This window comes from Myotis nattereri (genome assembly GCF_964212035.1).
Source record: "Myotis nattereri genome assembly, chromosome: 15".
NCBI lineage: Eukaryota > Metazoa > Chordata > Mammalia > Chiroptera > Vespertilionidae > Myotis > Myotis nattereri.
Window position 1 is genome coordinate 22,268,524 of NC_138090.1, and position 27,874 is coordinate 22,296,397.

A 27,874-nucleotide genomic window follows, 5' to 3' on the forward strand; every position below is an offset into this window, starting at 1 on the left:
CTAATTTTTCTTTGCTATTAATCACAAATTATTTTTAAAAAAATTAATTAAAAACACGAGGTGAAATAAATATTTCAGGCAACCAGTAGCAAAATGGGAAGATACCATGTGTTTGGAGTTTTAGTGTCCTCTGAGTACAGAAATTTATTTGCAGCAAGCAGAAAAGAGACAGCAAGCATAAAAATACAGCCGGATCCCCCTAGTAAAATTATTTATCAAGCTAACAAGGGAGGGACCCTTCTAGTAACAACAGGCCAGTGAGGAAAAGACATGGCTTTATATTTTACCTTTGGGTTAGCAAACCAGTAAAAATGCCAACTGACAAGCACTTCACATAAAGATTTCTTTCTAAATGAGCTTCCTTGTTAGGAGGAAAGAAAAAAGCTCTTCCCAGCTAAGGGGCACCATAGCTTACAGACCCAGAATCCTAGCACGTAAACGCTGACTCTTTAGTGCAAAAATACGTAATATAACTGAAGAAGTAAGTTAGTGTGAATTACGAAGGGAGTTTAAAAACCAAATTAGAAGCTCATGAAAGAAAATGTGCTTACATTCGTATCGGGGTGTCCTCATGCGCGGATGCGTGCAGAAAGGCACGGCGTTGCACGACGCTTTTTCAGGGCCAGCATGAAGAATATACTTACCTGTACATTCTCATACACAGATACCTATGTGCTGACAGGCCTCTACTGCACAAGCCTCATTGCCAGATTTTTTTCAAATATTTATTTTATCAGCAAAATCCCAAAACCGGTTTTAGTTCAGTGATACCAAACTTTGATTATAAACGACAAGTCACTTTTATTGCACCTTGCTATAGCAAAAAGAAAAAAGAAGGAAGGAAGGGAGGGAGGGAGGGAGGGAGGGAGGGAGGGAGGGAGGGGAAAAGAGGGTAAAAAATAAACAAACCATGATGCGGCCTGATCCCAATTAAATTTTAAAGAAATAGTAAAAAGGTGCTTTCTCAGAAAAGCTGCATCCTCAAGAGCTCTGGAAATAACCCCTGACAAATTTACAATAAAAATCACACACTCGGCCGTCCTTCCTAAAGTGGAACTGTGACCTGTGACCCCTGGCAAGCCGGGCTGGTGCCTTTTTGCCCGCGGGAGGCCGTGATGCCGGGGAGGGCGGGGACTCTGAACGACACTGAAATGTTGAGAAAATGCAGATAAAAACACCGGGCGGGGCCTGCGCTGCCCGGTGCCACCCCAAACCCTGCCCCACGGGCCGTGCCAACCGATGCCTTAAACGTCTAACTTTCCCCCAAAACGGGGGTGGAAAGTTTTTCATGACCAGTATCCGCCAGCTCGAATAAAACAGGAGGAAAAATGAATAAAAACAAATCCTTACTTTTTGCGTTCTCGACTGTCACGCCGCCACCAAAAGACCTGTGCGCTCTGGCCGGACGGATGAAGCTTCCGGCTTTCAGGCCGGGAGGCAGGTGGATTTGTACTTTACTTCCGGGGTCAAGGGCCAAACTCTGCAACTCCAGTCCCACCAGCTCAGTTGGGGAGCTGGGCGTATTACCCGCCTGCAGGTCTGTAGGGAGGTTGCATAGCAGCACCACTTCATGCGATTCCTGCTATTTGGTGGTCACTGATCTTTTTGTCCGTTAGACTAGGCAGTGACGGCGAACCTATGACACGCGTGTCAGAGGTGACACGCGAACTCATTTTTTTGGTTGATTTTTCTTTGTTAAATGGCATTTAAATATATAGAATAAATATCAAAAATATAAGTCTTTGTTTTACTATGGTTGCAAAGATCAAAAAATGTCTATCTGTGACACGGCACCAGAGTTAAGTTAGGATTTTTCAAAATGCTGACACGCCGAGCTCAAAAGGTTCGCCATCACTGGACTAGGGTCAGGTCAGGATGCTAGCAAAGATCAAAACAAACAGAGGTAACGTTCTAAATAAGGAGGAACCCCAAACTACTCACGGAGCATCTGGGCAAGCGATGTGTCCAGAAAAAGAGCAAGACGCTAAAGGGCCTCCGGGGCACAGCGACCTCCTGGAGGCAGCTGGGAGCCCCGGCCTGGGTAGCACAGCCTCCTGGAGGGTTACAGAAAGTCTGTCCTCACCACAAACTGTGTGCTTTGCTGGGAGGGGGCACCCAGGCTCCACCTTCCAAACACGCCTGGTAAAGCGTGAGCTAGCCCCTGCACTAGGCACTTTCCTTCTCCTAGGACCTCCTAGCCAGTGGTTCTCAACCTGTGGATCGCGACCCCTTTGGCGGTCAAAGGACCCTTTCACAGGGGTCGCCTAAGACCATCCTGCATATCAGATATTTACATTATGATTCATGACAGTAGCAACATTACAGTTATGAAGTAGCAACGAAAATAATTTTATGGTTGGGTCACAACATGAGGAACTATATTTAAAGGGCCAGAAGATTGAAAACCGCTGATTCTAGGCAATGTGAGAGAGAGCTTCCAGGCTTTAAGAGGAGAGGAAGAGAAGAAAGAGAAACATTAAAAAGGTCTGGGAAATTCAATAACAAATAAACAGAACAGCCTTTAAACATCAGCATCAAACTTCGAGTATGTGCTACCCCCTGGAACAAAGAACGTGAAAGCAGTTCTTAGCTTGGATCTAAAAGGCCAACACCAGTGAAGGGATTTCTGGTCTCCTGTCTACCGTCATGCAGAGAGGAGAGCCATGCCTCCTCCTTCCCAGCAGACCTGCATGGCTTTCTAAAGTGCGATGCCTGATTCCAAACACGGTCCAACCATCATGTGCACCTTCCGATTTTTTGAAAGGATTCTAATCATTGAGAGAGAGAGAGAAAGAGGAACATAAGGAAGACAAGTAAAGAAAGTAAACAACATTCACTTCTCACTATTGTAATTCTTCAGCCCAATAAGAGACCCCATGTCTGCTTTGCTCCCATTTCCTGTACATCAGGAATGAACCTCATTTTAAAACATTAAAAAGCAGGAGGCACACCACAGCAATATAGATTCAAGCCCCTTAATGAACTGCCATCGGTAACAAAAGATGTCTCTTTTGATTAACTTTGGGGGAATCAACTCGGGCACCAGAATCCCTTTAAATTATTACAACCCCCCCCCCCCCCACCTAAAATTCTGCTGGCAGGAGCCAGGGAACTTTGTAGAACCCAATTTAAAGGAGGCTGATCTCCATGTCAATATCAGATCAATTTAATCCTCACCTCCACTGCCTACCTGCTAGCAAATAAACTTACTGTGTTTTTCAATAGACCCAAATAACTAAAAAGAAATCCTCACTGTCTGCATATAAGAACTCTGTTAGATGATGCTATTGAGGGAAAGGCAGACAAAACCCAACCAGTGTTCCCCTTTCCTTTCTCTTCTGTCATTCTCGCCTCACCTGTGATTAAGTAGCAGGATGCACCCTGGATGGTTAATTAGGCGTTAATATCGTCCAGTGGCTTATACCCAAGCTCACTCATCTGTGGCTCTGTTGTCTCAGGTGACAATACCTGTAATTCCCACAGTTAGTTTGTTTTTCCCACTCAACACCTGAAACTGCTTTCCCCTTCTCCCCAATGGGCATTACTTCCCATCTGAAATTGTATAAGTGTTAATCGCTTTGTTATATTTCCTATAGATGCTGGAAAGGGCGGCTCACCACAATTTTCCCACTGGCTTGTCCTTGTCCCAGTGTTTTCCAAATATTGTAAGCCCAGCCCTTCTGCTTAAGCTCCTTTATTGCTGATAATTTCACTAGGTGCCAGGAAAAGCAAAAAACAAACAAACAAAAAACAACAACAAAATAAAAAACATAGACAGTAAACAACAACCCTACAGTAATTTTTGGATCAAGGAAATGAAAGACGCAGCAAGCGGCAGGTGAAGGGAGTTTCAACATTGGCATCGGTGAACGGGAGCAGTAAATCTGCGATTTTGGCAGGTGACTGAGCGTGTGCTTTTAAAACAAAAGCTCTTTACAGAAGCATCGTTTAGTTTTAAGTAATGAGTGCTGTGCTTTGGCAAAAATTCCTCCTTCCTTTCCCCCACCCTCCTACACGCATAGTGTTTCTTTCTTCAAGTTGTCCCCTTCAATAGGATCCGAGAGACAACTAAAAACAATATGAGTGCCTATGGCATCATTGGGCTCCTTACTCCGTACCTGCCCTGCTATAATTAATAGATTAGATCGGCTCAGGAGTGGGCCAGCACCCACAGAAAGGAAAACAGCCTGGCAGGAAAAGCGGGTGGGCTGGTGGTTGGGGGAGCGTCCTCTAAATAAACAAACAACAACAGCAAACAACCGGGCAAGTCCCAGTAATAAAACGCCTTAAACATAATTATTTCCTCTTCTTTTCTCAGCGCCAACAAACACACTGATGTCATTTGCTGAGGAGGCACTCATGGGAGCTGTGATGGATCAATCGGTCCCCTCTCCAGATCTGCACGCACCGCAGCATTCTACTCTCTGCTGTCTCCCGGGAGGGGACTCGCTCTAAAGACTGAGTGTTTAAGACCCCAAGGGGTCTGAAGTGAAGACAGTCAAGACCGGCCACTGCTTTCACCTGGGCTTTTCAAACAGAGGCACCGGGAATCCAAACGTACAGTCTGTGTTTTCACGCGTCCTTTGCATGAGAACACCTGATTCACCATTTCTGTTAAAATATTTTGATGGACTCTGCAAGGGAAACAAGGTTACGACATCTTTAGTTTCACATTGGAATTAAATAGCTGGGCTAAGGCATCCACATCAATACCGGGCATCAGGAAACCAGGCTTGCATTTTATTTCTGGAGGATTACGGGCCACGTGGGAAGGCAAGTTCTAACAAAACAGAAACAAGATTTCTGAGTAGTTTTACTGTTGGGGGTGGGGGGGGTGGGGAATGTTTTGGGTTTTATCCCAGTTCATAAAATAATAAAGCCTTCATATCGGGATAGATCCAATCAGCATGAAGCATGTCCACTCTGCTGGCAGGTAAGACCGGGGGGTGGGGGGGAATGATGGCTACTCAGAGCCCAGTTTCTCCCATAGGAGACGGGAAGGCTACCAACAGGCCTCTCCCCTACGTCTGTATCCCACCTGCCCTGCCGGAAGCTGCTCTGTAAGGCTTGCTTGCATCCGGATGGGTCTTAGCCAATGTCAGGAGCATCTGAAATGGGCAGAGCACAGACATGAGCAGGCCAAGGTCCTGATTGCACCACCTTCTGAATTAACGTTTCACACAAAATGAAAGAATGGGTTTTGAAGGCCCACTTTCAACGTTGGTGTAAACCATGAGTAGTTGGGTTATCTCCTTTTGACAAACCAAGCTAAGAGACAGCCTTTAAGATGAATTCCCAAAACATCCTTGGTATTAGGGCCAAACAACATCATGACTTGTTCCCATGGCAGCGACGCTAACTAACATCACACCTTACCCAAAGATGCTGCCATGGGAGAATTTACATCAAATATCAGTGTGTGATTGTCTCTGTTGATCTTTCCATGAGGAGATCTGTCTTCAGGATAAATCATGCATTTTGGTAGTTTTGCATATGTTAAGCTAATGGAAAATATCAGTGAGGATCAAGTGATGCTACAGAATGGAGAATTCAGTTTTTTGTGTGATGGCACTTAGGATAAATATTTTGTAATATGCTCAAGAACCATAATATAATCTAGACTGTGTTTCTAAGATTAAATGAAAGGTAATTAAATGGCCTCTCAAATGGCTTGTGATTTAATTTTCATACTCTAGCCTAGGAAATTGCCAGAAATAAGCCATGAAGCTGTACAGAGTTGCAATTACCCAGAGAGCAGAAAGCGAGTGGCTTCCCATTTTTGGCTTCCACTCCTGAGATCCCTTAACCAAAGTGACTTTCTGAAAAAATAAACTAACTCTCCCAAGAGTATCAAGTATTGAAGTTTTCATATATCAGTTTATAATATCTAATATCACAGAGTAACTTTGAGGAATTGTCTTCTTCCTTCCCCAAATTCCCCGTCTGGCCAAATGCCTTTCTCTTGCTTGCTCTTAGCTGTCAATCATGTTTGCAGCTGAAATTTGATTTCTCTCCCACCAGTAACCTTATATGAAATATTACCAGGGAGGTCAGGACTAGCATGAACCTTGCCTTAAAAGTTCATTAATTCTTTACTCAAAATGGATGTAACAAAACTGGCTGGTGGACATAGATCATCATATTTAATAGATGGCTTTCAAATTTCAATTATAAAGACAAGGATAAAAGAAATGAACACAAAAGGAAGGAATTAAGTATTGGTACTGCATGCACACACCTGGACACACAAATTAATCCCAAAGGGATACACCGAGTTAAAAATCTATGTATGAGAACTGTTAAAGAAAATGTTAATTTTGTATAAGCCTCGGAATGAAATCATGTTAAATATTCACCATCCAGTAATTCAAAGACTCTCATAATAGCAGCATGGAGAAGTAAGGATTCAGATATGAGTTTTGAAATAGTGGGGAGGAAATGGGGTTTCGTTTGCCGACACTCTAAATTCACTGGATCCTGAAACTTTCTCCTTTGCCACAGGTTGCAATTGAACATCGTGACGTTTGCCTTCTCCTCAGTTTCTCTAAAAAACAAAAACTTTGTATTTCATGCAAAGTTCTCAGCAAGCAAAATTTTTAATTAAAAAAAAAAATCGAACTTCGTTCCACTAGCCAATAAGAGGTAACAAGTATACATAACAGGGTGACACTCAATAATTATTGGTGTAAGAGTGTTGATCTAGTTCTCTGAATGAAGAGGATTCATAATTAAATTCACACTGGGCTACTTGGCATTGGAAGCCCATTTAAAAAGCTCAATTTCATTTTTTAGTAGATGAAAATCTGCCTCCTGACTCCTGCCCGTCTCCTCCCCTCTGTCTGCTACAATTGAAGTCGAGAGTAACTCCAAAGTCACATTTGAATGCAGAAGGGGGACAAGTCATGCTTTGCAATTATACTAAATTTTCCAAATGTGAGTATGGAGGGAATGACAAGAGACTGTAGATTAGAAATGTCCATGAACCCCAGGTTTGGGAACCAGCTGTACAGATTCCCCCCAAGTTCTCAGGTAGAGGGACTAGCTGGCTCTTGGCGTGTCGATAGACTGGTGCTGGTTAAGACTAAAGCTCTGAGATTTACTCCAACTGGATTAATTACTCTGTACGCCACATCTATGGGATGAAATAAACACAGAAATACGTGCATGCTGCTCACACCTATTGCGTCACTTCCCTTCACCCCGTGTCACAGTTTCTGCTACTTGTGAAACCCACATACTGAAACGACTGAAACAGGAGCTTTTCACGCCCCGGGAGCGATCAGCATTCCTTGCTTGCTCGCTTTCCCCCTCGTGGAAAACTCACTGACACAAGCACATGCAAATCAGAAAGCAAGATGTACCTCTTTGACTTCGGGCAACAGGAGTTTTCACATCACTGATGTAGAGGATTCCCTTGGGTACCTGATTCAGTAAATATATTAAAATAAACAAAGGGTCATTAATAACACGCAGAGGATTTCAAAGACAGAAGGTTCAAGGCAGCCTAACTATCTATGAAAAGGGCAGAATGAGACCAAAAGAAGAGTGATTTTGTTCCACTTGCTTTGGTGTCCCGGCCTCAGCCCTGCCAGAGGAGGGGTTCGTATGGAAGGGAATGGCGTGCTATGCAAGGTCACTTCCTCTGACCATGGCTCCCACCCCAGGGAGTCAGAGATAGTGATACCCAGTGGCCTGGCAGCCTGGATCAGCCTGAAAGCTGTCCACAGTTCAGAGAACTGAGCAAGTCTGGCTTCACAGTGGGGGAATGGTCTCTGAGGATGCTCATAGACCGCCCGTCCCTCAGAGAACCAAACTGCTCCTGCTTTCCCTGGCACTTTGCGGGGGCATATCCTCTTCCATGTCCCCCCTCCTCCTTCATGGCTCTGGTCTATTCTGCTGGTACCGCTGACCTTAATTGCAAATGTTCTCTTAACAAATAGAACCATTTAGATACCACCCTTTTATTTATTAACTTCCTCTCTGTTTAAATTAGTAGCAGGGAATGCTTAGAACAGTAATATGAAAATGAGGTTGCTTTAAAAAAAAAAAAGAGGCTTTTTGCTTCACAGTGAATAACAAAGCACAGTAATTCAAAGTAGTTAGCTTTCTATGGTTCAAAAAACCCTTATTGCTATTAGCTGTACTAATGTAAGTGGCAAAATAATTATCACTTACTGTACGGAGTCCAATATTTTCCAGACAGCAGTTTAATAACAAAGCAGACCTGTCATTTCTCCCTATAGTTAGTCACACTGTACAAGTTCAGACTGTCAAAATATATTTAAAATCTAATTTTAAAAATTCAACATGGCTACAGGAAATCTGTGTACAGTAATTGCGATAAACTAGTAAGTGGATCTAATTTTTCCATCCAACGTGGATATTCAGTATTTTCCTTTAATCCCCCCTTTTTCATTTGGATTCCCCTACAGTTGGTGTGAACAGATACACTACACTGATACATCTGCTAAAATCTGTACGCTGCATAGCTGAACACAGAATTGTTCTCTACTTAAATTTTCACTTCGCGTAATTCTAATGATTTCAAATGCCCTTTATCTAAATGTTCTGAGTACTGTATGCATCAAAACAGATAAACAAAACTGTACTCTTGTATCTGTCAGAACCGTCCCAAATGCATTACAAGCTTTCCTTCACATTTCCCATTAAAAACGCTTTTAAAATCTTATGGTACAAACTACTCTTCTTCATGTAACAGGATACATTAATCTTTTGCCACATATATTATTTCTATGCCAAAAAGAAAAAGAAACAAGAACCATGCTGAAGATATAAAACCTGGAAGGGTTATCATTAATATCAGTTGTTTTCCATTTGGAGTTCAAATGGCCAATAAAAAAAAAAAAAATACACACACACAAAAAAAAACTTCCTATATAAGGTTACTTTTTTTTTTTTTTACAAAAATCTTTAAAAACAACAGATTCTTTTAGAAACACAAGTGAATGGAGTTTAAAAGCTTAAGAGATTGAGGAGAGAGTATTTTTGTAACTCCTTTGGGGCATTGCAAACATATGTTAAGCTTCTGCAAGGAATATTTACATGAGATCATATACTTAGGAGGCATTTTTCAATTTTAGAAAAATATTACAAAGCAATAATTGAACATAGGCTCTGCAAAATGCCCCTTCGCCTTCCTGACCATCTCACTGACAGTCTCTGTTATTTTTGGAGAAAACGAATCAGGCCTCATTAAATGTGATCTTTGGCATCTGGCCTGAAATCTCATAAAGTAGATGTCCTCTTTAGATCATTGGTGTCATTTTCCTCAAGATGACCTCTACTCTCTGGCTACCTGGGGGCCCCATCCTGTTATCAAGGCATTTACTTGCAGAAAGGAGGGGGGCGAGATTCTGTTTGCACACCCGAGCAGAGTCCAAAAGGCATTGTGGTTTCTCTGTTCTCATCGCCTTCGCTGCCTTCACCCGGGCTAGTCTCAGGGGACATGTGCTGGGGGCAGGGGGTCTCGCATGGGAGTGAGAGAGATTTTTGAGCTGGACCACTACGGTGTAGTCCAGGCCAGATGTCTGCCAGCACAGAGCCTCTAACAGTTGGATCTATTTACCTAATGATTATATAATACTTTTTTTAATAGCATAGGAATGTGCAGTGGTATTCCGAGGAAGATTTTAAAAGGTCTCGTTACTGTACAGTGCAGGGAAACACAATGATCAGCGCCCCCTGACAACTTGCTACCGAAGGTCAGCGTGTGTCCCCGCGTTGCCCAGAGTTCTGCCGAGGGGGGCCAAGGTTTTATGGGCAGATCAGGCTAAGACTGACATTTCAGGCTAGGTTAGAGTAGACTGATTCACTCTGTCGTGTGATTATTTTTATTTCATAATGTAGGAACTGCAGATTTATCTTTTAATAGCTTTCCTCCTCTGCAATGTTACTTTAAAGAGTTCTAGAGATCGCTAGATAAATGATAGCTAGATAGAAGATAGATAGACAGATAAATGGCAGATGAAAAAATATGCTGGAGTCACTGCCTGAATACAGAAAGCGTCAAACGTCATTTTTAACAGATTTAATCTTAGATGATTACCTCAGGTTTCCCCCCATCCCTTCAACAAGGAGTTTAGTATAATCTGACAGTATAAAAGTGCCTCGGATGCTGAGATCATTAACTTTTAGTTTCAACACATTTATATGAACATTAATGAATCCTTCCTCAAGAGAAAGAAAAGGGGGGGGGGGCGGGGAAGGAGCTCTATTTTAGAAGGCACAAAGATACTTGCCTAACTCCTCCATAGTCCAAGATCTAAAAACCTGAGAGTCCCTATAAGCAAAAGCCCCTCCAGAAAAGGGCTCCTTTCTGAATTAACCGTTTTAAAGCTTGGCCTCTTAAGACAGTTTCTGAGTCCCTGAGTTCTGACTGCAACTGTGTTTAATTCCCGAATGCAAGCAATACCCTCATGCTGGAGCTGTTGGCATAACTCTCATAAAGTTTGCTTGACCTGCTTTCCTTTAAAATGAGCATCAAACTACCACAGAAAAACCCAGCCATACGGAGATTTCTATAAAGATTTTAAGACTGGCCTTTTGCATTTCCTCCTTTCTTTTTCCTTTTCCTCCTAACTCTTTCTCTAAACCAGAGAGATCTGGAAAATGGGCCGGAAAATTAATGAAGTAAAAAATCCACTGAACTGGAGGCCCTGATCTTATTTACAGAAGGTTCCTAGGCAGCTGGCAGGTGGACTGGGAGATCCCAAGGTGAAGGGCAGAGTCTTCCAGGGCTCAGTCCCGCTCCCTCCCTCCAGGCGCCCGCCTGGGAGCGCAGCCGAGCAGCTAGTATTGATGTCTCTGGGAGCTCCGCTGTGGCCGGGACAGTCCTCTTGGAAAACTTAAACCAAATTCCAATACAAATCCCAGTCCTCTGCTGGGGCACGGGCGCAGGGGGTGCGAGGTCCTGGGCGCACTGGGTGTTGAAGCCCCAGGCACTAGGTCAGTGTTCAGGCATCTGGGAAGGACACCCTGACTAGCTTCTGACCTTTCAGGCTTCCCCGCCGGCCTCCCTCCGGCCTCCGTTCCGGCCTCCCTCCGGAGCACAGCTGCGGTGTTGGGGCCTCAGCGAGGCCAGCATGCAGGGACAACCCCATGACCTCAGGAGGCTGCTGGGACCCACCCCTTATGTCCAGCCTCTTGTCCTTCTGCACCTGGGAGCCCTCCCAGGAACCCCCAGAATGAGGAGCACACCTGGCCCTACCCAATGCAGCCACTAGGAGCCAGGCAGTGATGCCCAGGGTGAGTGGTCCCAGCAGCGCAAGTATACATAGGGAGGAGGCTGATGAGGGTAGGGTGTGCGTGTGAGGGGGAGCGGGGGGGGGGGGGGGGGGGGGGGTAGGGCGGGGTTGGGGATGCATGGAAACTGAGAGGGGATGATCTCAGCATCCTCCCTGCCTTCATCTCCTTCATTCCGGGCTGGGCTTCCAGACCCTTCCTTGGCATCAGAAGCTCCAGCCAGCATTAAACATCCAGGTCATGGTGCCTACCATTCTCCCAGAGCAGCTGCAGGCCCTGCTCGCCACCCTAGCCTGTGTCTACACTGAACCTGGGGCAGGTGTGACGAAATGGGTCCAAGGCCTCAGCTCAAGTACTGACTTCTGAGGGCCCTGGGGGACCAGGCAGGAGAGGAAGAGGTTCCAAAAATGATAGAGAGGACACTGGGATGGCACAGGGTTCCGACAGTAAGAGGCTGGAGCCTGGGAGCTCAGGGCGTCACTATTGTTTTCGGGACTCCTGGGATCTCAGGGCTGGCCAGGGCTTGTCAGTCACCCTTAGAAACAGATCCTTCCTACTTGGATGCAGGGGCCCTGGGAACCACCTAGAGGTGACCCCTGGCAAATGGCGGTCATAAGCCAAGGTGGGCTTCTCTTAGTAAGACTCCCACGGGCCCCGCACAGCCGCATCTCCCTGCTCTCTGCTCCTCTGGGCCTCGTCCGGGATTGGCCTATTATACTGGCATCCTCAGGCCTGCTTTCCTGCCGGAGAACTCCCGAAGAAGGCCAGAAACCCACGTGTCCAGGCCTCCGGAAGTGGACGAGGCCACGTAGAACCAGAGCAAGTCTGCGTTGCAAAACGGGATTCTGCACCGCTGACCCGAGTCTTCAGCCCAGGGCCCCCTTCACAAGCATCCTCCCTGGGGGGCTCTCAGGAGAGCGGTTTTCATTCCTCCCTGCCCAGCTCTATATGATTTCCCGACTTCTCCTACCCCCCACCCGAAAGAACCAACCACAAGGAAAAGCAGCTCTTTGGAATCTTAGCGTGGAAACACTCAAGGGTGGTGATCAGAATATTTAGAATAGAGAAACTCAATCCAAATCCCCAGTGTGCAGCTCACATCCAGGCCTGGGCTGCACGGGGAAGAGGGGTGTGGGGGCTGAACACAGAACTATTTCCTCTCCTTCCCTCCCTTCCCAAACCTCCACAGACACCCCTCCTTCATCCTCCCTTCTTGAATTAAGGCCCCTTTCTAATCCTAACTAAAGATCCAAGAATCTGTGAAGGGAGGGATGTGATTTTGCAATCCAAAATCCTAATTATAGAAAAAAAAATTGTTATTCAACAAAAAGAATGGGGAAAAAAACGATTTTTTTTTTTTTTTTAACAAGGGGAGAGGTGCTCAGTTGATGATTATGTTCATTCCAATCCTAGCTTCTTGGTGGAAAATATGTCTTGTGAGTTTCTTAAAACTGTCCAACTCTGAAGCAAATTCATATAAAAAATGTTAATTCGGTGTGCTGCGGATGTGTTCTTTCTGTCTCAGCCTTGTTATATTGGGCAAACTTATGGGAAACGCACAGACAAAAGGCTTTCAAATTTAAACAATAAAAACTGTCATGAGGCCATCAAACCCATTGTGGTGACCACATAAACTCTAGCATAATGTGTCTGACGGTCTGAAACATCAGCACCCTGAAATCACAGACTGATATGTGTGTACATGCCTCCAAGTTAAGACATTAACAGTTTCCCCAGATTCAGGTTTGATCTCTAAAATTATTTTCAAAAAGGAAACACATGTGAGCCTATTTGAAGGACGTGGACAGCCGAACCCTGATCGCACCTGGCGTGTGAACTCTGGCTCTGACTTCAGCCAGTGAGCAAGTGAAATTCAGGGGGGCAACGGGGTTACTCCTGGGACTGTCTCTTTGCGGTCCTCTCCATTCTCTCTGGCTCTCCCCATTTCTCACCTCCCACAGATGGTGCAGGGGACGGGAGCCTGGGGTTTTGCTCCGCCTTCGTGCACAGCAATTTGACTTGCTTTGTTTTTTGTTCTGTCCCTCTCTAAAGGGTAAAGATGTCCCCACATTGTTGCAGGACTGTACTTCTTTATGCCCCGACAATCATGAGACAGCCTGTGAGACTGAAATCCTCTCACCCTGTCCCCTACCCCCGCTCGAGAAAAAAAAAAAAAGACAGAGCTGGGTTTGTTCCGGAGCCCGGGCGGAGCAAGACTTGGAGAGAATTCCTCTTTTCTGGGGCTGTTGGACGTCTCGATTTTTGAAGATTTATATCAAAAGTGACAAAAGCAGTGTTATCAGAAGGCCCCGGCTCTGTTTTCAAACAAATGCAAAAACAAACAAACAAATGCTGATGCTGATCTGGGCCCCAGACCACCTCCCTGATGGCTACTGTGTGCTCTGCTTTGGACTTGGGACATCTCCTAAATTTAGGATGGGCCAAGAGTGAAAACAAACTTCGGGGTTCCTCTTATTTTTTCTCCAAACTACAAGGCACCCACTCCCAATTATTTATGCAGCATCCTGAGGAATAATCAGAAGTGGTACAAAATGATAACTTATCACTGTAGATAAAGCTTCCCTAAAAAAGAAAAAAAAAAGAGACTTTTCTTCAAAGAAGGGTAAAATTATTTTATATATATATATATATATATATATATATATATATATATAATTTCCTTGCAACTCAGCAATCTGAAGCTGTGAGTCGTGAGTCTTATCGGATGGTTCTGAGGCGTAAGGCCCCAGAGCCTGGCTGTGTGTTTTCCTGACACGGAAATCAAACGGCTGAAGGTTGTCACTCATGTATTTTCGTCTTCCAACCTATGTCAGTTAACTACTGACAGGCAAAAAATAGACATACCCGTGCAGCAAGCCGACTTTTAAATTTATTGATCGGCCTAGAATACCGGAGGACTACGTTTTAGGAAGCCAGGCATGTGTGAGTACGGAAGCAAGTTGGCCTTCACAAAACCAACAGCAACAGCAAAAGCCGCCCCCCGGCCCCTCCCGCACTGCACTTGGGAACCTCTGCGTGTGTCACAGCAACTTCAGTTATTTAGTGGAGGGAAATGCTAGGAATGCAGCTACTGTGACAGCTGTGCCCCCTGTTTGTGAGGGTGGCTGCCATGTGCCCTCTGCTCGCTGCGCTTAGCAGGAAAGCTGGTGGCTTGGCAAGGGGAGGTCCTGTTTAAGAACAGAAGGATCTAGAATCGAGGCCACTAAATAAAAACTACCGGGGGGAAAGGTTTAAGGGCGAAACGAGGAGAGCTTCAGGATCCTATATTCAGTAATAAATATAGGGCATTCCCCCCCCCCCCACGCAGCGGCCTGTGTTGAAAGGGGCCCGGGTGGTTATGGCATGGAGACAGATAAATAAATACGATATTGAGACATCATTTCCTCCCCAAGATCAGGAAGTGGAAGCGCTGCCTATTTGATGCCACTCTATTAATGTGTCAGATGCGTTGTAAAAAGTTATTACATGGTTTTGAGAAAGGAAACATACAAGGAGCCAGGAAATTAAAGGGAAGTCATCTCGTGAATGTTTGGGAACAGAAAAGGGGAGGGGGGAAAAAAGCACGCAAGGAGGGTGTGCATTTAACTTAACTTTGTATTTGGCTACACATTGTTCTCATTTATGGCTGAGTCTGATAAATAAACACATTTGACATCACTGATACATACAACATTATCTGGGGTCTATGAGAAAGCCAGGCTCTGCTAGAGCTTCTGCCCATGGCATCTGCTTGTGGGGGGGCAAAAGGGGGGGAGTGTCCAATATTTTTTTCTCCTTGGTGAAATTATCTGCCAGAGAAACAATGAAGCGTGAAAAAGTGCTATTGAGAGTGTATGTCTACATATGCTTTACAACTGCTAGCTGGTACCTTTGGGATTCTTTCCTTCCTATAAATGTACATATATATCTATGTTTTACATTTCAGTGGGTTTTTAAAAACGAATATTACATTTGAAAACAACGGCGCCTATTCCAGTTTCGCACATCTTAAAGCGACAAGCACCGGTTCGCTTTGCTATGGGTCAGTATAGACGACCCTCAGACAAGTGGCATAATTAATTAATACGGAGGAGGTCATATATTTAATAGCCTTTTTCTCTAACGCAAACATTTTTTTTTTTTTAAGGAAGGAGACTAAACAGCAGTCAGGGGCAGGTTGTATCCTACCACTGCAGATAATACTACTGCTACTGACAATATATTTTTAATGCACAGTTCTCACATAAATTTCATTTCATGAAATACACTGGTAAGTACATGTTGCTGGGGCTTCCAATATGTGGCGTATCCCACTGATGGCTCCAACTTGCGAGTGGGCTCAGTTCTGTAATTGGAATGAAAGGAATTTTAACACTATTTAGACAAAGACTCACATGCAGTGTAAAGGGAAAGCTAGATTTCATTATATATATATATTTAATTTAGGGACTTATTTGTAACAGGTACACTCAGGCAGGATTTAGGATTTCTTTGTTAAAAAAGCATGTATTTGTGTTCCCCGCTCTACTTCGAAGTTTTTAGTAACGATTATTTCCAAAATCACCTTTCGCTAGGCGCTAACCTTCTCTTAAAGCCAAGCCACCAAAACCCCATTTTTGTCAGCACCCCTCTACTTGCCTTCTCATGTTTTGGGTCAGAGCTTTCTTATTATACTGAACTGCCTGTAGGGTTCTATCAAAATCCTTAATTGTCACCCAACTGTATTTTTCTCCCAAGTCCCTTTCCTCATGCGATCATCACAATAACTCCATCCTGAATGTCACTCTTATTTTAAGAATGTGTTTGCCTAAAATCTGTCATCTGATGCGGAGCTTTTTTGCATCAGTGACATCTTCATTTCTGCTTCTTCAGGGGGAGACGGCCTATCTCGGAGTCGGGATCAGAGGGGAGAAGAAAAAAAAAAATCTCTGAAGCAGAGAGCAACTAACATCTAGCACATGAAGTGGTTTCCTATTAAGACTTTTGCTAGGCAAAATTAAATGTGTATTTGGGAGCCCTATCTAAACTGGCACAGAAAGAAAGGTCAAAATGTGCAGGGTATGTGCTGTTTGTGGGATAAAAAAAAGAAAAAAAAAACAGGGGGTGGGAGGTGGGGAGGAAGACAAGATGATAAACTGGCCAGAACTCATCAGCGCCAAGCACAACCTGTTTTCTTCAAAATAAGGCCTTCGGTCAGAGTTGCAATATTATCTTAAAAAAGAAACCGAAAACGAAATAAAGCAAAAGTCATGGTGTTTAGCTCTATTTTCAAGACAGTATTGGCTTTGTCTGACATTCTGTTAGTGTTAGAATTCTAGGGGAAGTTGACCAAGAGTTGCACGAATTTGTGTCATTTTAAAATAGGTCAGTGCTGTTAGGGAAGGTAGCGCAAGACTTTCCAAATGATACACAGCATGGTTTGGGCGACAGATACCAATAAATCAAAGCACAGCCTTTATTCCACCAGGACATTATTTTGGGGAGTGTGTTTCAGGAACGAAGGTGATCTGAAATCATTACCATCTCATCTTAGTGGCGAAGCCCTCTGTTAAATATTTACCGGGAAATATGATTTAAGAACAGAGCTTAAACCCAGATATGTACTTGGAGTTCTGTAAGTGAGGGGTGGATTTTTCTTTTTCCTATTGAAGAGAAATGACCTTCAAAGTTAAAACACAAACAACTTGGATTTGTCCTAAGTGTTGATGTTAAATCTTGTCAGGCCTTGCTAACAAGAAAATCCTGGCGTGTAAGGGAAGAAGGGCAAATAATCAATTTTAGCCCCAGAGTGAGCATTGCTGGTCTTTGCCATTAAATGCACAGGCACCCAAAGCCACCTCTGCCATGCCTAATTTTCCTGGCTGATTTCTCTCTCCATGGGCGCACTGCTGGCTCAGATGCTCAGGCGATGCTGTGAAGGCCCCGCTCTATGGCTGGGAACGTTTGTTTTCACCAGAGGGCACTGATAGCTCAACTCCTTTGAAAACTTTGGGGGCTGGGGGTGTAAAATTTCAGAGGTCATAATTTATATTTATATTAAATATTGCTAATTATTAAAAGGAACTGGCCTCCTCCCACCTCACCAAACAGCCTAGGCTTCACCCTGAGTTCTTGCCTCCCTACTCCTCCATTAATCCTTCCTCTGGAGAAAAGGGTGTATTTTACACTTGTAATGCGGTGTTGGGCCCAGTTAAACTGTACACTAAGAAACTGAGTACAGAATCAAAAAAAAAAATGCAGTTTATTATTGTAGATTATTCTTTCTCTTGATATAACCAGAATTGAAAATGAAAGAAAAGCACATAGGAACATCACGCGTGGTTAGTTAGTAACTCAAGATATAAAACAATTTTGCACAGCAAAATATGTAAAAGAAAAGTAACTGACAAGATTTTTTTATATTTATTGTGGTAAGATTTACTTTTCATTTTTTTTTTTTTTTTAAAGACAGGATGTCAGTCCCTGAAAATAACATTTACTGATTATTGCCTTTAAAACTGTGGATTTTTTTTTAAGTTACAGAAAATCCAGTTCTGCACCACAATACAACTGTAAAAAAATCTGCATCATTTTAAAACTGTGCAGTAATGCCATTTTTATAACTGCATAAATTTTATTAGCGTTCTAAACAGTTTTGCATTTTTTTTGTATTATATGCTTGCAGGTTATATCTTAGTGCAATTCAGTCCCAAATACTTTAATTTTGAAAAAAAAAAAAAAAACACATACATTTTGAATGTAAAATACCCCTACAGATATAAACAGGGGTGTTTCCCCTTTTAATACTTTGGTTTTCAATACAGTCAGTGGTATAGCAAAGACTACACATACCCAACTTATATTTAAGTTGCAAGCACATGCTGTATAGGCTACTTTTTAAACAGTCCCCTTGCAAACTCTACCCCCCTTAACATCACAACAGTAAACAATTTAGTGCATCAATCTTTTAAAAAATCTACAGCTAAACAGACCTAACTCTTTCAAATTTATCTATAACATTCCTTTATCTGTAGCATACATTTTAACTGGGCTAACAGATTATAAAAACTAGAATTAAATTATATACTAGAAACCCATAGCATTCCACATTTGACAATGACCAAAAGCAAAAAGAAAAAAAAAATAACATAAAAATAAAACAAACAAAAAATAACGGGGCAGATTTCTTTCTTTGAAAAATAAATTTTAGACTGCTTTCGGAAACCGCACAATTTGAGTCCCCAAAGTGGGCTGTCATTCTTACTAAAAAGAAAACATTAGGAGTTCTTTAATGTTTGCCATTTAAGTTTTTTAACCCATTCTGGCATCTTTGACAAGGAATGCCTTCAGTGCATTTACAATGGGAGGCTGAAGTTCTGAGTCACTCAAAGCAGTTTTGGAGCAGATGCAAACTTTCATGGGAAGAAGGCTCTCTAGGGTTGCACTTTTTCGTTCTGAACTCAAAAAAGTCATGAGACAATAAAACAAAAGTATGAATGCCATGCCCTAAGTCTTTGAACGTCCATTTCCAAGCCAAAAGGAAAAAAAGAAAAGAAAAAATAATTATACCATACATGTCCAGCATGCAGGCTTTTTTTTTTATTAATATAATGTCTCTTTTCCATAAAGTTTTTGAAACAGTTATAGTTCATCGTTGCTTAGAGAAAGTAGCAAGCATAATAATGCATGAGATGAGAATGAGTTTTTTTTTAATGGCAGACTAAACTCTCAGATTGGCATCATAAGGCCAAAACTCACAAGTCACACCCAGAAGGTTGATGCAGGCTTGATTGTGGCAGGTTCGTGAGGATTTTTTCTCTATTTTAGCATAACAGTGCTAAAAAACCCGATGGAACTCAGCACGCTGCAAGTCTATAACATTTCACATTTTTTTTTCCTTTGCAAGCTCAATCTCACATGAAGAACTCAGGTGGAAAAAAACAAAACAAAACACCTTAGCTTTTTTTTCTCTTTTATCTCAGAAGAGATGGATGAAGAGGGCGTGAGCGTAGAGGTTGGAAAAAAAGGTCAACACAGCAAGCTCCAAAAAGTAGAATTAAAAAAAAAAAATCCAAACAAAATAAAAACACACACAGAAAATGGAACACCAGCTCATGAACTGAAGAAGAAAAAGAAAAAAAAAATATGTAAATGATGCAGGCTTCAAAGGTGAGCATGAAGAACTCTGCTGAGATCTTTGAACATTGTGCAAGGGGGAGGGGGGGGGCATAAAAAAACAAGCTACCAAATTATGGAGATTTCCAGATTGGCAATCCATGAGCCAGACATCCATTCCCTCCCCAATTTAAAAACAGCCACCACCGCCACCAACTCGGAGCAGGGTGTGTGTGTGTGTGTGTTTGGGACATCTGGGTGGGGGTGGGGGGCCGCAAACTTGGTATGGGAGGGGGCGAGGTGGTGGCCAGCCTGGCTCTGGAACTAGCAAGCCCACTCCCGAGTTGGACCCCCACGGAGCACTTATCAAGGTGGCTAGCTGGGATCGCGTGTCAGACTCACATGAAAAACTCGGGAGAGGACGGGTTGTCGCTGCTCGAGCCGTTTTCTCGGAAGCCGCTGCTCACCAACTTCTCGTATTTCTCCTTGTACGCGTCCCTCTCGCGCACCAGCCTGGAGATCTCCTGCTTGAGGTGGTCGACCTGCTGCAGCAGCTGGTTCTTCTCGGACTCCAGGACGTGTCTCTGCTGCACCCTCTTGAAGCGGCAGGACTGGGCATAGCCGCGGTTTTTCAGGGTCCGCCTCTTCTGCTTCAGCCGGATCACCTCCTCCTTGCTGACCCCGCGCAGCTGCCGGTTCAGCTCGCGCACCGACATGGTCACCAGCTGCTCGTCTGAGAAGCGGTCGTCGAAGTGCAGGCCGCCCGCGGCGTGGTGCGGGTGCAGGGCGCCCCCCGCCCCCGCCGCGCCCCCGCCGCCGCCGCCGCCGCCACCTCCGCCGCCGCCCCCGGCGCTAGCCGGGCCCCCGCCGCCCGTGCCGCCCGGGCCACCGGCCGAGGCGGACGCGCTGCCCGCGGCGCCCGGAGCGCCGGCCGTCGGGTGGTGGTGGTGGCCGGCGGCGTGGTGGTGGTGGTGGTGGTGGTAGTGCGGCCCCGCGCCGCTCTGCGCTGCGGCCGCGGCGATCACGGCGGACACCACGGCGGCGGCGGGGCCCATCTCTTCGCCGCTGCCGCCCAGGGAGGCGCCGGCGCCGGCCCCGGCCGCGGATGCCAGCTGCTGCGCCCCGCGCGCATAGCCATCGAAGCCGCCCTGGAGCTGGTGGCTGTTGCTGATGAGCGCCTCGACCGCGTCCTCGGGGCTGAAGCCCAGCGCCTCGGGGTTCAGCTGCTGCGGGTAGCCGGTCATCCAGTAGTAGTCTTCCAGGTGCGCCTTCTGCTCGCTGCCCGAGCCCGGGCTGGGCGCCGAGAAGCTGGGGGAAGGGGGCACCGAGCTGCACGGCGTGCTCATGGGGGTGGAGGACAGCGAGCCCCCGGCGATGAGACGGCCGCACTGGCTGATGATGCGGTCGGTCTCCACCGGTTCCTTTTTCACTTCAAACTTCATCAGATCGAAGTCATTAACATATTCCATGGCCAGGGGACTGGTGGGCAGGTCGGAGTTGCTCATTGCCAGTTCTGATGCCATTCTCCTGCCGCCGCCGCCGCCGCCGCCGCTCCGCCAGATGGGCTGCAGGAGAGGGGCCAGCGGGCTGTGCTGGGTGGCCAGCGGGTGAGCCAGCTTGCCGGGCTGGGGCGCTTCTAGCTCGCGCGGCGGTGGCTGGCCCGAAACCTCCGAGCGCGCACACACCCCCCCGCCCTGCCCGCGCCCCCCGCGTCCGCCCTCCCTCCCCCACTGCTCACGCCAATGTGCTCGCTCGCCCCGGCCCCTCCTCGCCTGCTCGCCTTCGTGCGCGCCGAGCCGGCGGCTTCAGGCTCGGAAAGGTCCTCCGCGGGCTGCGGTGGCGGCGGCGGCGGCGAAGCCGGAGGAGCCCGGCCGGTTGTGCGGCGTCCCCCGCTCGCCGCTCCGCTGCGCGCTTTGCATAAGGAGGGCTCGCCTCGCGGGCCGGGCTGCAGGCGGGGCGCGCGCAGCGGCCGCTCGGGGCTGGAGGCGCGGCGGGCGGCTGTCCGAGCGGCGCGGGCCTTGGCACGGGGGAGTTAACACTTCATGCTTCTCGCCTCCTCTTCTGCCTGGCTCTTTTAATTTTTTTTTCTTTCCTCTCTCTCTCTCTCCCTCGCGCGCTTTCTCCGTGCAAAGTGCAAGACAGAGGTGCAGCCGGGCTCGAGGAAAGGGAGGGGGGGGGTGGGGAGTTGAGTTCTTTCTTGCCTTTTTTCAAAAAAAGCAAAATAGCGAAGTCCTGGGGAAAGGCGAGGCAGAGAGCAAAAGGGGGGGAGGCCGAGCCGACGAGCAGCCTGAGCTACAGCTCGAAGATGAAAAAAGATTTTAAAGCCTCTGATCCAGCAAGAAGAGTTTAAAGCAATTGCTGAGTTTTATAGTACTTGTGACGTCAGGCCCAGATGGGAAATTGACTGGTACTCTAGGCCAATGAGAGGCGGCGAGAGCGGCCGCGATTAGCATAATAGTATAGAAACAAGGAAACTTTTCGGAGCTGTCAATCAGGGCCCAATCAGCTGACTGTCAGCTGGGACGGGCGAGCTTAACCCTTCCCGCGCCGCCACCTCCCCCGGAGGGAGCCACGCCGAGCGCAAAGTTTGGTGAAAGAGAGCGAAGAGTTTTCCAGAGGGGCTGCGGGAACCCGGGAGGAGAGGGAGGTCGGTTTGATTTACTTTGGAGCTCGAAGAGGCCTGCTTTCCGGAGCCCCAGCTGACCAGACACTCACTCGGCGGGCATTGGCCTGACTGCCCTCCCCTGCCAGCTCCCCGTCCCCAGGATTGTGAATTAGCCTGGCAGCCTTCCCTCCTCGCTCCACCTTCGGCACCCAGGTGTCTGCCCCGGGGATCTTCCTTCCCCCAGCCTGACTGTGCCCAGAGCTTAAACTTGGCCCCAACTCTTTGTTCCTCTCGCGTTCCCAGCGCGCGAGGGCACAGGGGTCCCGACTGCACGCCTGACGCTGCTCCGCCGAGCTCCTGGCCGGTGTTTCGGGGTCCGCGAAGAGAGAATGCCCATTTTATCACCCTCTGTTAAAGGAGGCAGAATAACTTGTTCAGGGGCCATTATGCGCGGGGACCGGCTGCTCGCTGGTGTCTCGTGCCCTTGGGGGGAGCGAACGCCTACGCGAGTTAACTCCGGGAAAGCTCAGAGTCTGGTCAGCCAGGCTCAGCCCTCAGGCTTCCGACTATGGCTGGAGTTTGACCTTTGAGATTCGTTCTCTCTCTCTCTCTCTCTCTCTCTCTCTCTCTCTCTCTCTCTCTCTCTTCAGAGGCTTACTCACCCCTATGAAATCTGACCCCTGTTTATCAGGGTCCCGCGCGCCCTTTGCACTTTTATGTTTCACTAATTATTCCATACTCGATCGTGGCGAGGAACCAGGGGGGAAACAACACCCCATCGTTCCCCAGCTCCCCTCGAAGGGTTAAATTTTAAACCGAGGTTTCTCGGACAAGCCCGGAAAGCCAGAGTGGGGGTGGGGTGGGGAGCAGCTTCTCCCCCTCCCCATTACAGATGCTAATAATTGTTCCATTTTCTAGATCGATTCTTTTAAAGCTCATGCAAGAAGGAAAAAGAAAAAGGAAAGAAAAGAAAAAGGAAACAACCAACAACTCTGTTTCTAAGATTTTAAAGCGATAGGCAAGTCGGAGAAGCCGAGATTTACTATTTGGGGGAAAGCAAGAGTGCGCGAGCAAATCCAGCGTTTGGAAGACCAGCCCGCCTGCTTGGATGTTGGGACTGTTGATTCTTCCAATTAATGAAATGCATTTGGTGTTAATGCTATTTTTTTTTTTTTTTTTACTTTGTGGGAGGGGAAAACACTAGGAGGGTGCATTAAGAAAAAAAAATTCTGAAAAGCCTGCAAAAGGATCGAAGAGTGAGAACTATTGTTGGATCGAGTTGGTTTTTACCTCAACAGCGCCACCTTTCGGCAAAGGTCAGTTGAAATTGATCCGTGTCCAGTTTTGTTGAAGTGAAAAGAGGCTGGTTTCCCAAGGTGGGAGGAGGAAAGAGGCGCAGGAAGTTTGACTGCAGTGGGAGAACCCAACCTTGTAGGTAAGCGGCTGAGGACAGTGCAGGCAGGTGAGGAAGTTATTTTTCCTCCATTGTCCCCCTGGATTGTCGACCAAGGGGACAGGGGGCACAGAAGCCTTTGGGAGTGTGATTCTGTCTCAGAGACTTGAGCAAGTGGATCCCACGTAACAGGGCCCCAAGCCCTTTAAAAGTGCCAGGATGGATTTCCAGCGCGCTTTATGGCAATATCAATAGAATTAAAGTTACTTGTAATTCAGTGATAAATGAGATGTCTCTAGTAAGTAAGATTAAGTGCAGCGCTATAAAGTTGTTTATCTGAAAAGTAATTCTCAGAAAACCTGACTTCTGACACTTAGTCATATATTAAGCCTCACGTCTTGAACATTGCACTTCAGAAGGCTGTCACCCACCCCACAGCATACTTTACTATTTATAACGAGACCTTAGGTGTCACTCACTGGCTTCAGACTCCAGATTAGACTTGTGTTAATTTCTCTGATGCTGGCAGCCCTGGTTTCAGCAGACCCCAGGGTTCCTAATGAGAGAATCCCCCAATACAGGTTTGTAGGCGCATCGGAATCCTAAAAGGCCAGTGCTGTTGGTATTTTCCAGAAAAGCACCTTCTCTTTTCATCATTACTTCAGCGAAGTTGTTTATAAGGGTAGTTTTGGTTTTATGGGAATACTTTGTCTATTACCAGTTTGGAGAAGAAAGAGTGACGGTTATGTCAATATTTATGCAACCTAACAGAATTCCTTTGCTTTCCACCTCTTCAACAGTATTTTACCTAGTAATGAAGTTAAGGGATTATAGCTTGTTTATTCAGAGGAAAATCTTAAACTACATAAACGTACGATGTCATTTAGCATTGTTCATAGCAATAGTTTTCTAGGCTTTTAAAAAATCATTAGCCACAAATGTCTGAAGTTTATAATTATTCACGTGAAACATGAATTTAAATGTAGTTAGGAAGAATTGCTTCTTTTTTTGTTTAAAATATATATATTTTTTTATCCTTTGGAATCACATTTTTGTTAAAAGCTGTAAGAAATGATCCTTGTCTCTCATGAAAGTATTTTTGGCCAGGAGCACTGAAACTTCTGCATTCATAAACAACATTTATAAACAAAATTCGCTCATGACGAAGACCATGTGATATAGATTCATGGCCATGCACCTAATTGTTGCAATTATATATCATTTCTAGAAATTAAATGCTCATGTTTGGGCAGCTAAATGTATTATTATCTGCACTTTTTTTATGGTTTATTTCTGTACACTGCTGTTAAGCCATGGTATTTTTCTTTCTCGTATTGCAGAGTCTTTTACAGTCTCTTATTTTCTCTCGAAAAAAAAGAGAGGACCAGAATTATTTTTTAGATGTGTAGCAGTAGTGCTCTCAGCCTTATAACTGAATTCTCATTTTTGTCCTTTTTACTTTATTATTTAGTGATTCCCAGGGGTGTCCAAACATTTACAGTTCTCCGTTAGTGGCATTTCTTTTCCAACAATTGAGCTCTCTTATTTTAATTAGTACTATTCAGGTTTTTGATTCTGTACAATTACAGCAGGCCACATTTCCTTAGACTTCTTTGCTCACATTGTTTGTTTCACTTCTCTCCAAGCCCATGTAATCCAAATACAATACAAACCCTGTTTCTGTACTGCTTAATATCCCCTTGCTATATATACGCTAGTAATCTCTGTAGAACAATATAGAGTAATTTCGAAACCATGCGCTTGTCATTATTGACCAATTCAAACCAGTAGCATTAAAGTTTCTGAAAGCCTTGAATATTTATAGAAGAATTTTGGGAGGGAGGAGGGCATGAGTCGAATCATGTAGAAGATTGCGAAATCGTAACATCCAAAACACAATCGTAGATTCGTGTCAGTACATACACAACAACTTTGGACAAAAAGAAGAAAAATCCTGTTCGTGTCCAAATGATAATGATTAAAAGTTAAAAATAACATATATATATATATATATATATATATATATATATATACTTTTTTTTTTTTCTGATGGTGAGTTACAGCCACTCAGGTATATCATGTTGGAATCTGACATAGATAATCTGAAAAAACCAAAATGCACCAAGAAGTGTAGTGTCTGTTCTCCTTGTTTCTTCAGGAGCTGATTTTATGGTACAGAACTAACCAGAGTCCGCTCAATTTCACTGTGAACCTAGCTAAAGTGATTTGAGAAAAGTAACTGGATGATCACATAGACTGTTCTTAGGATGTTAGATACATCCTCGTAACAGTCTTTAGTTAGCAGGGTAAGTAAATCACAAATCACTGTGAGCAGATTCATGGAGGAAAATTAATAGAATCAGGCGAGATAATCTGATAAGGGCAAAATTGCTGAGGAAACAGTCTTGCCTCATATTGGAGAATGTGAAACAACAGCCTGATTACTAGGAGTCGTTATGAATAGGTGAATTATGTGCTAAATAATCATCAGAGTAATTCAGCCTTTATTAATTCTTTTCTCTTTAAGCGATTCACAGTTGTAAGTTAAAGCCGATCTCTCTTTGAAGACACATCTTTTATAATTTTTATTGGAGGTAATTTATTATTTGCATTACCTGTATTTACTTCATAATTGAACATTTTGCATTCAAATTTATGTAATGCATTATGCTTGAGAATATATTTCTGCCTCATTAGCATAAATAGTCACTTACCTCATGAATTACTAACAAAGTTTATCTTAAAATATAGGTTTTTTTATTAAGTGGAACACAAACATATGTACAATAAATTCTGATTTTCCAGTGCAGTTAGAGAACAGCTCACATTTGATTTCGGTGAAAAGAGGCTACAAGGGGGAGCGGAGTAATCTTGAGAAGGAGGCAAAATGCAAATGAGAAAGGTAGGCTTCCTTCAAGGGGGTGTTTTCAGATGGGGGTGTATGCCTGGAGTGGGCAAGGGGCAAGCGCTAAAGGATGGTCTGGGCTCTCCATACACTGTTTAGGTGGCTGACTGGGTGATCTCCACGCGGACTGTGGACCCGGAAGAAAACTATAACTCAGCCTCTATACCTTTCTGAAGGACCATGCTAGCAAGTGAATCACCTTGGCTGGATTTGGGGATTGTTCATTTTATTTTAATTTTATTTGTTGTCTGTTTGCTTGTTTTGGTCTCCTTAGAGTCCCACTGTAGAACACACTATACATCGTACAATACAATACAATACTCATCGTTTTGCACTAGAGATGAGACAAACCCAGTTGTTTTTTTAAGTGAGGATTCCTGGGCAGGTCTCCCCAAATTTGCTCAGTTCCCTTCCCGTTCTTCACCTAAAAAAGACACCCAGTCTAGCCTGGCAGACAGGAGGTGATTAAGAGTTCTGTACAAACATTAACATTTGAATGCAAGCACTTCTAGTTTTAGTGCAATAGACGGAAATACTAAATGCCCAGGCCTCTTTCCCCACCCTGGCCATTCCCAGTCAGCAGATCCCCCTTATTCCCTTTTCCAGGGCATAGCCATTTCCTTAGAGTTTTTTTTTTTTCTTCTCCCTTCAATTAGAGACTGCTTATGATTCCTCCTCCATTGTCATCCCGTTTGATCCTATTCACGGCTTACACTCATGAGGGATTTTTTTTCGAAAGCATTCAACCCTTCAAAGATTTTTATTGTGCTGAAATCACTGATTAAAAAAAAAAGCAGGGATTAAAAATAAGGGGGACTTGCTATTGGGACATTGTTTATTCAGGCTGCATCTTTTATGCATGGTAACTCAGAGGACAGGCTGTGGGTGGCGCTAGCTCTGGAAGTTTGGGTCACCCTGGGGATGGGGTGATTCGAAAGGACTGCTCCAGAGGCATTTACAAGCCATTCGACCTGGGAAATGGAACCTGGAGTTTTAGAATACTCAGCCCAAACGTAAATACTCTAAATACTCATGTGATTACCAGGAGGAGTATGTTGACGCCCATGATTGCTGAATTTGTGTGTTTCTGAATTGGCTGTGGCCCTGTTTTATATCTTAGTTCTTGGTTGCACTATGGGTTTTGCTGTGCTGTTCTGTTCGTTGGACACGCAAGATATGCCCAGTGACACCCTCCCAGCATCATTCATCACGACAGTGTTTCTGCTCGAACAGAGAATTGGGCAAAGCAACCCTCCTCACAATAAAAAGTGAAATCATATTTATAGACCTTTGCTGGTATTCTTATTTAGTTATTTTATAACAATGAGACATGCTGTCTGTTAAATATAATCATTTGCATAAGACAGAAATAGGAGGCTACCAAACGAAAGAACCACTATTTCCCACTTCCCAATCCTCTAATCCTGGTCTCAGGTGTTACCATCTATAAGAATTGGGGTCCATGCATATACTTTTATAGAATGGAATCATGGTATACACACAGCTTTTTTAAAACTTGCGTTCTCAGCAGTAACACATCCACCTTAATATCCCCCAAAAGTGGTTTGGAGCACTCCTCTCTCCTTTGGCAGGACTCATCTAAGAGAATCTCAGA

The 27,874-nt window shown here is 44.9% G+C and overlaps 1 protein-coding gene across 4 annotated transcripts in view; it reads right to left on the reverse strand.

Moving 5' to 3' along the window:
• Positions 1-21,021, reverse strand: part of MAF (MAF bZIP transcription factor) — a 339,313-nt gene extending 318,292 nt beyond the window's left edge. The window contains exons 1-2 of one of the 4 annotated variants that reach the window (XM_081107853.1): positions 19,759-20,886; positions 7,362-7,422 (exon numbers count right to left, since the gene is read on the reverse strand). In XM_081107853.1, coding sequence (XP_080963979.1) covers positions 7,389-7,422; positions 19,759-20,879 — 1,155 coding nt within the window. In that variant the 5' untranslated portion in view covers positions 20,880-20,886 and the 3' untranslated portion in view covers positions 7,362-7,388. Of the gene's footprint in view, positions 1-7,361; positions 7,423-14,860; positions 15,608-17,484; positions 19,361-19,758 lie in introns of those variants that run through there. The other 3 variants (XM_081107856.1, XM_081107855.1, XM_081107854.1) reach the window with 3 other exon arrangements.
• Between the last annotated feature and the right edge of the window lie 6,853 nt (positions 21,022-27,874).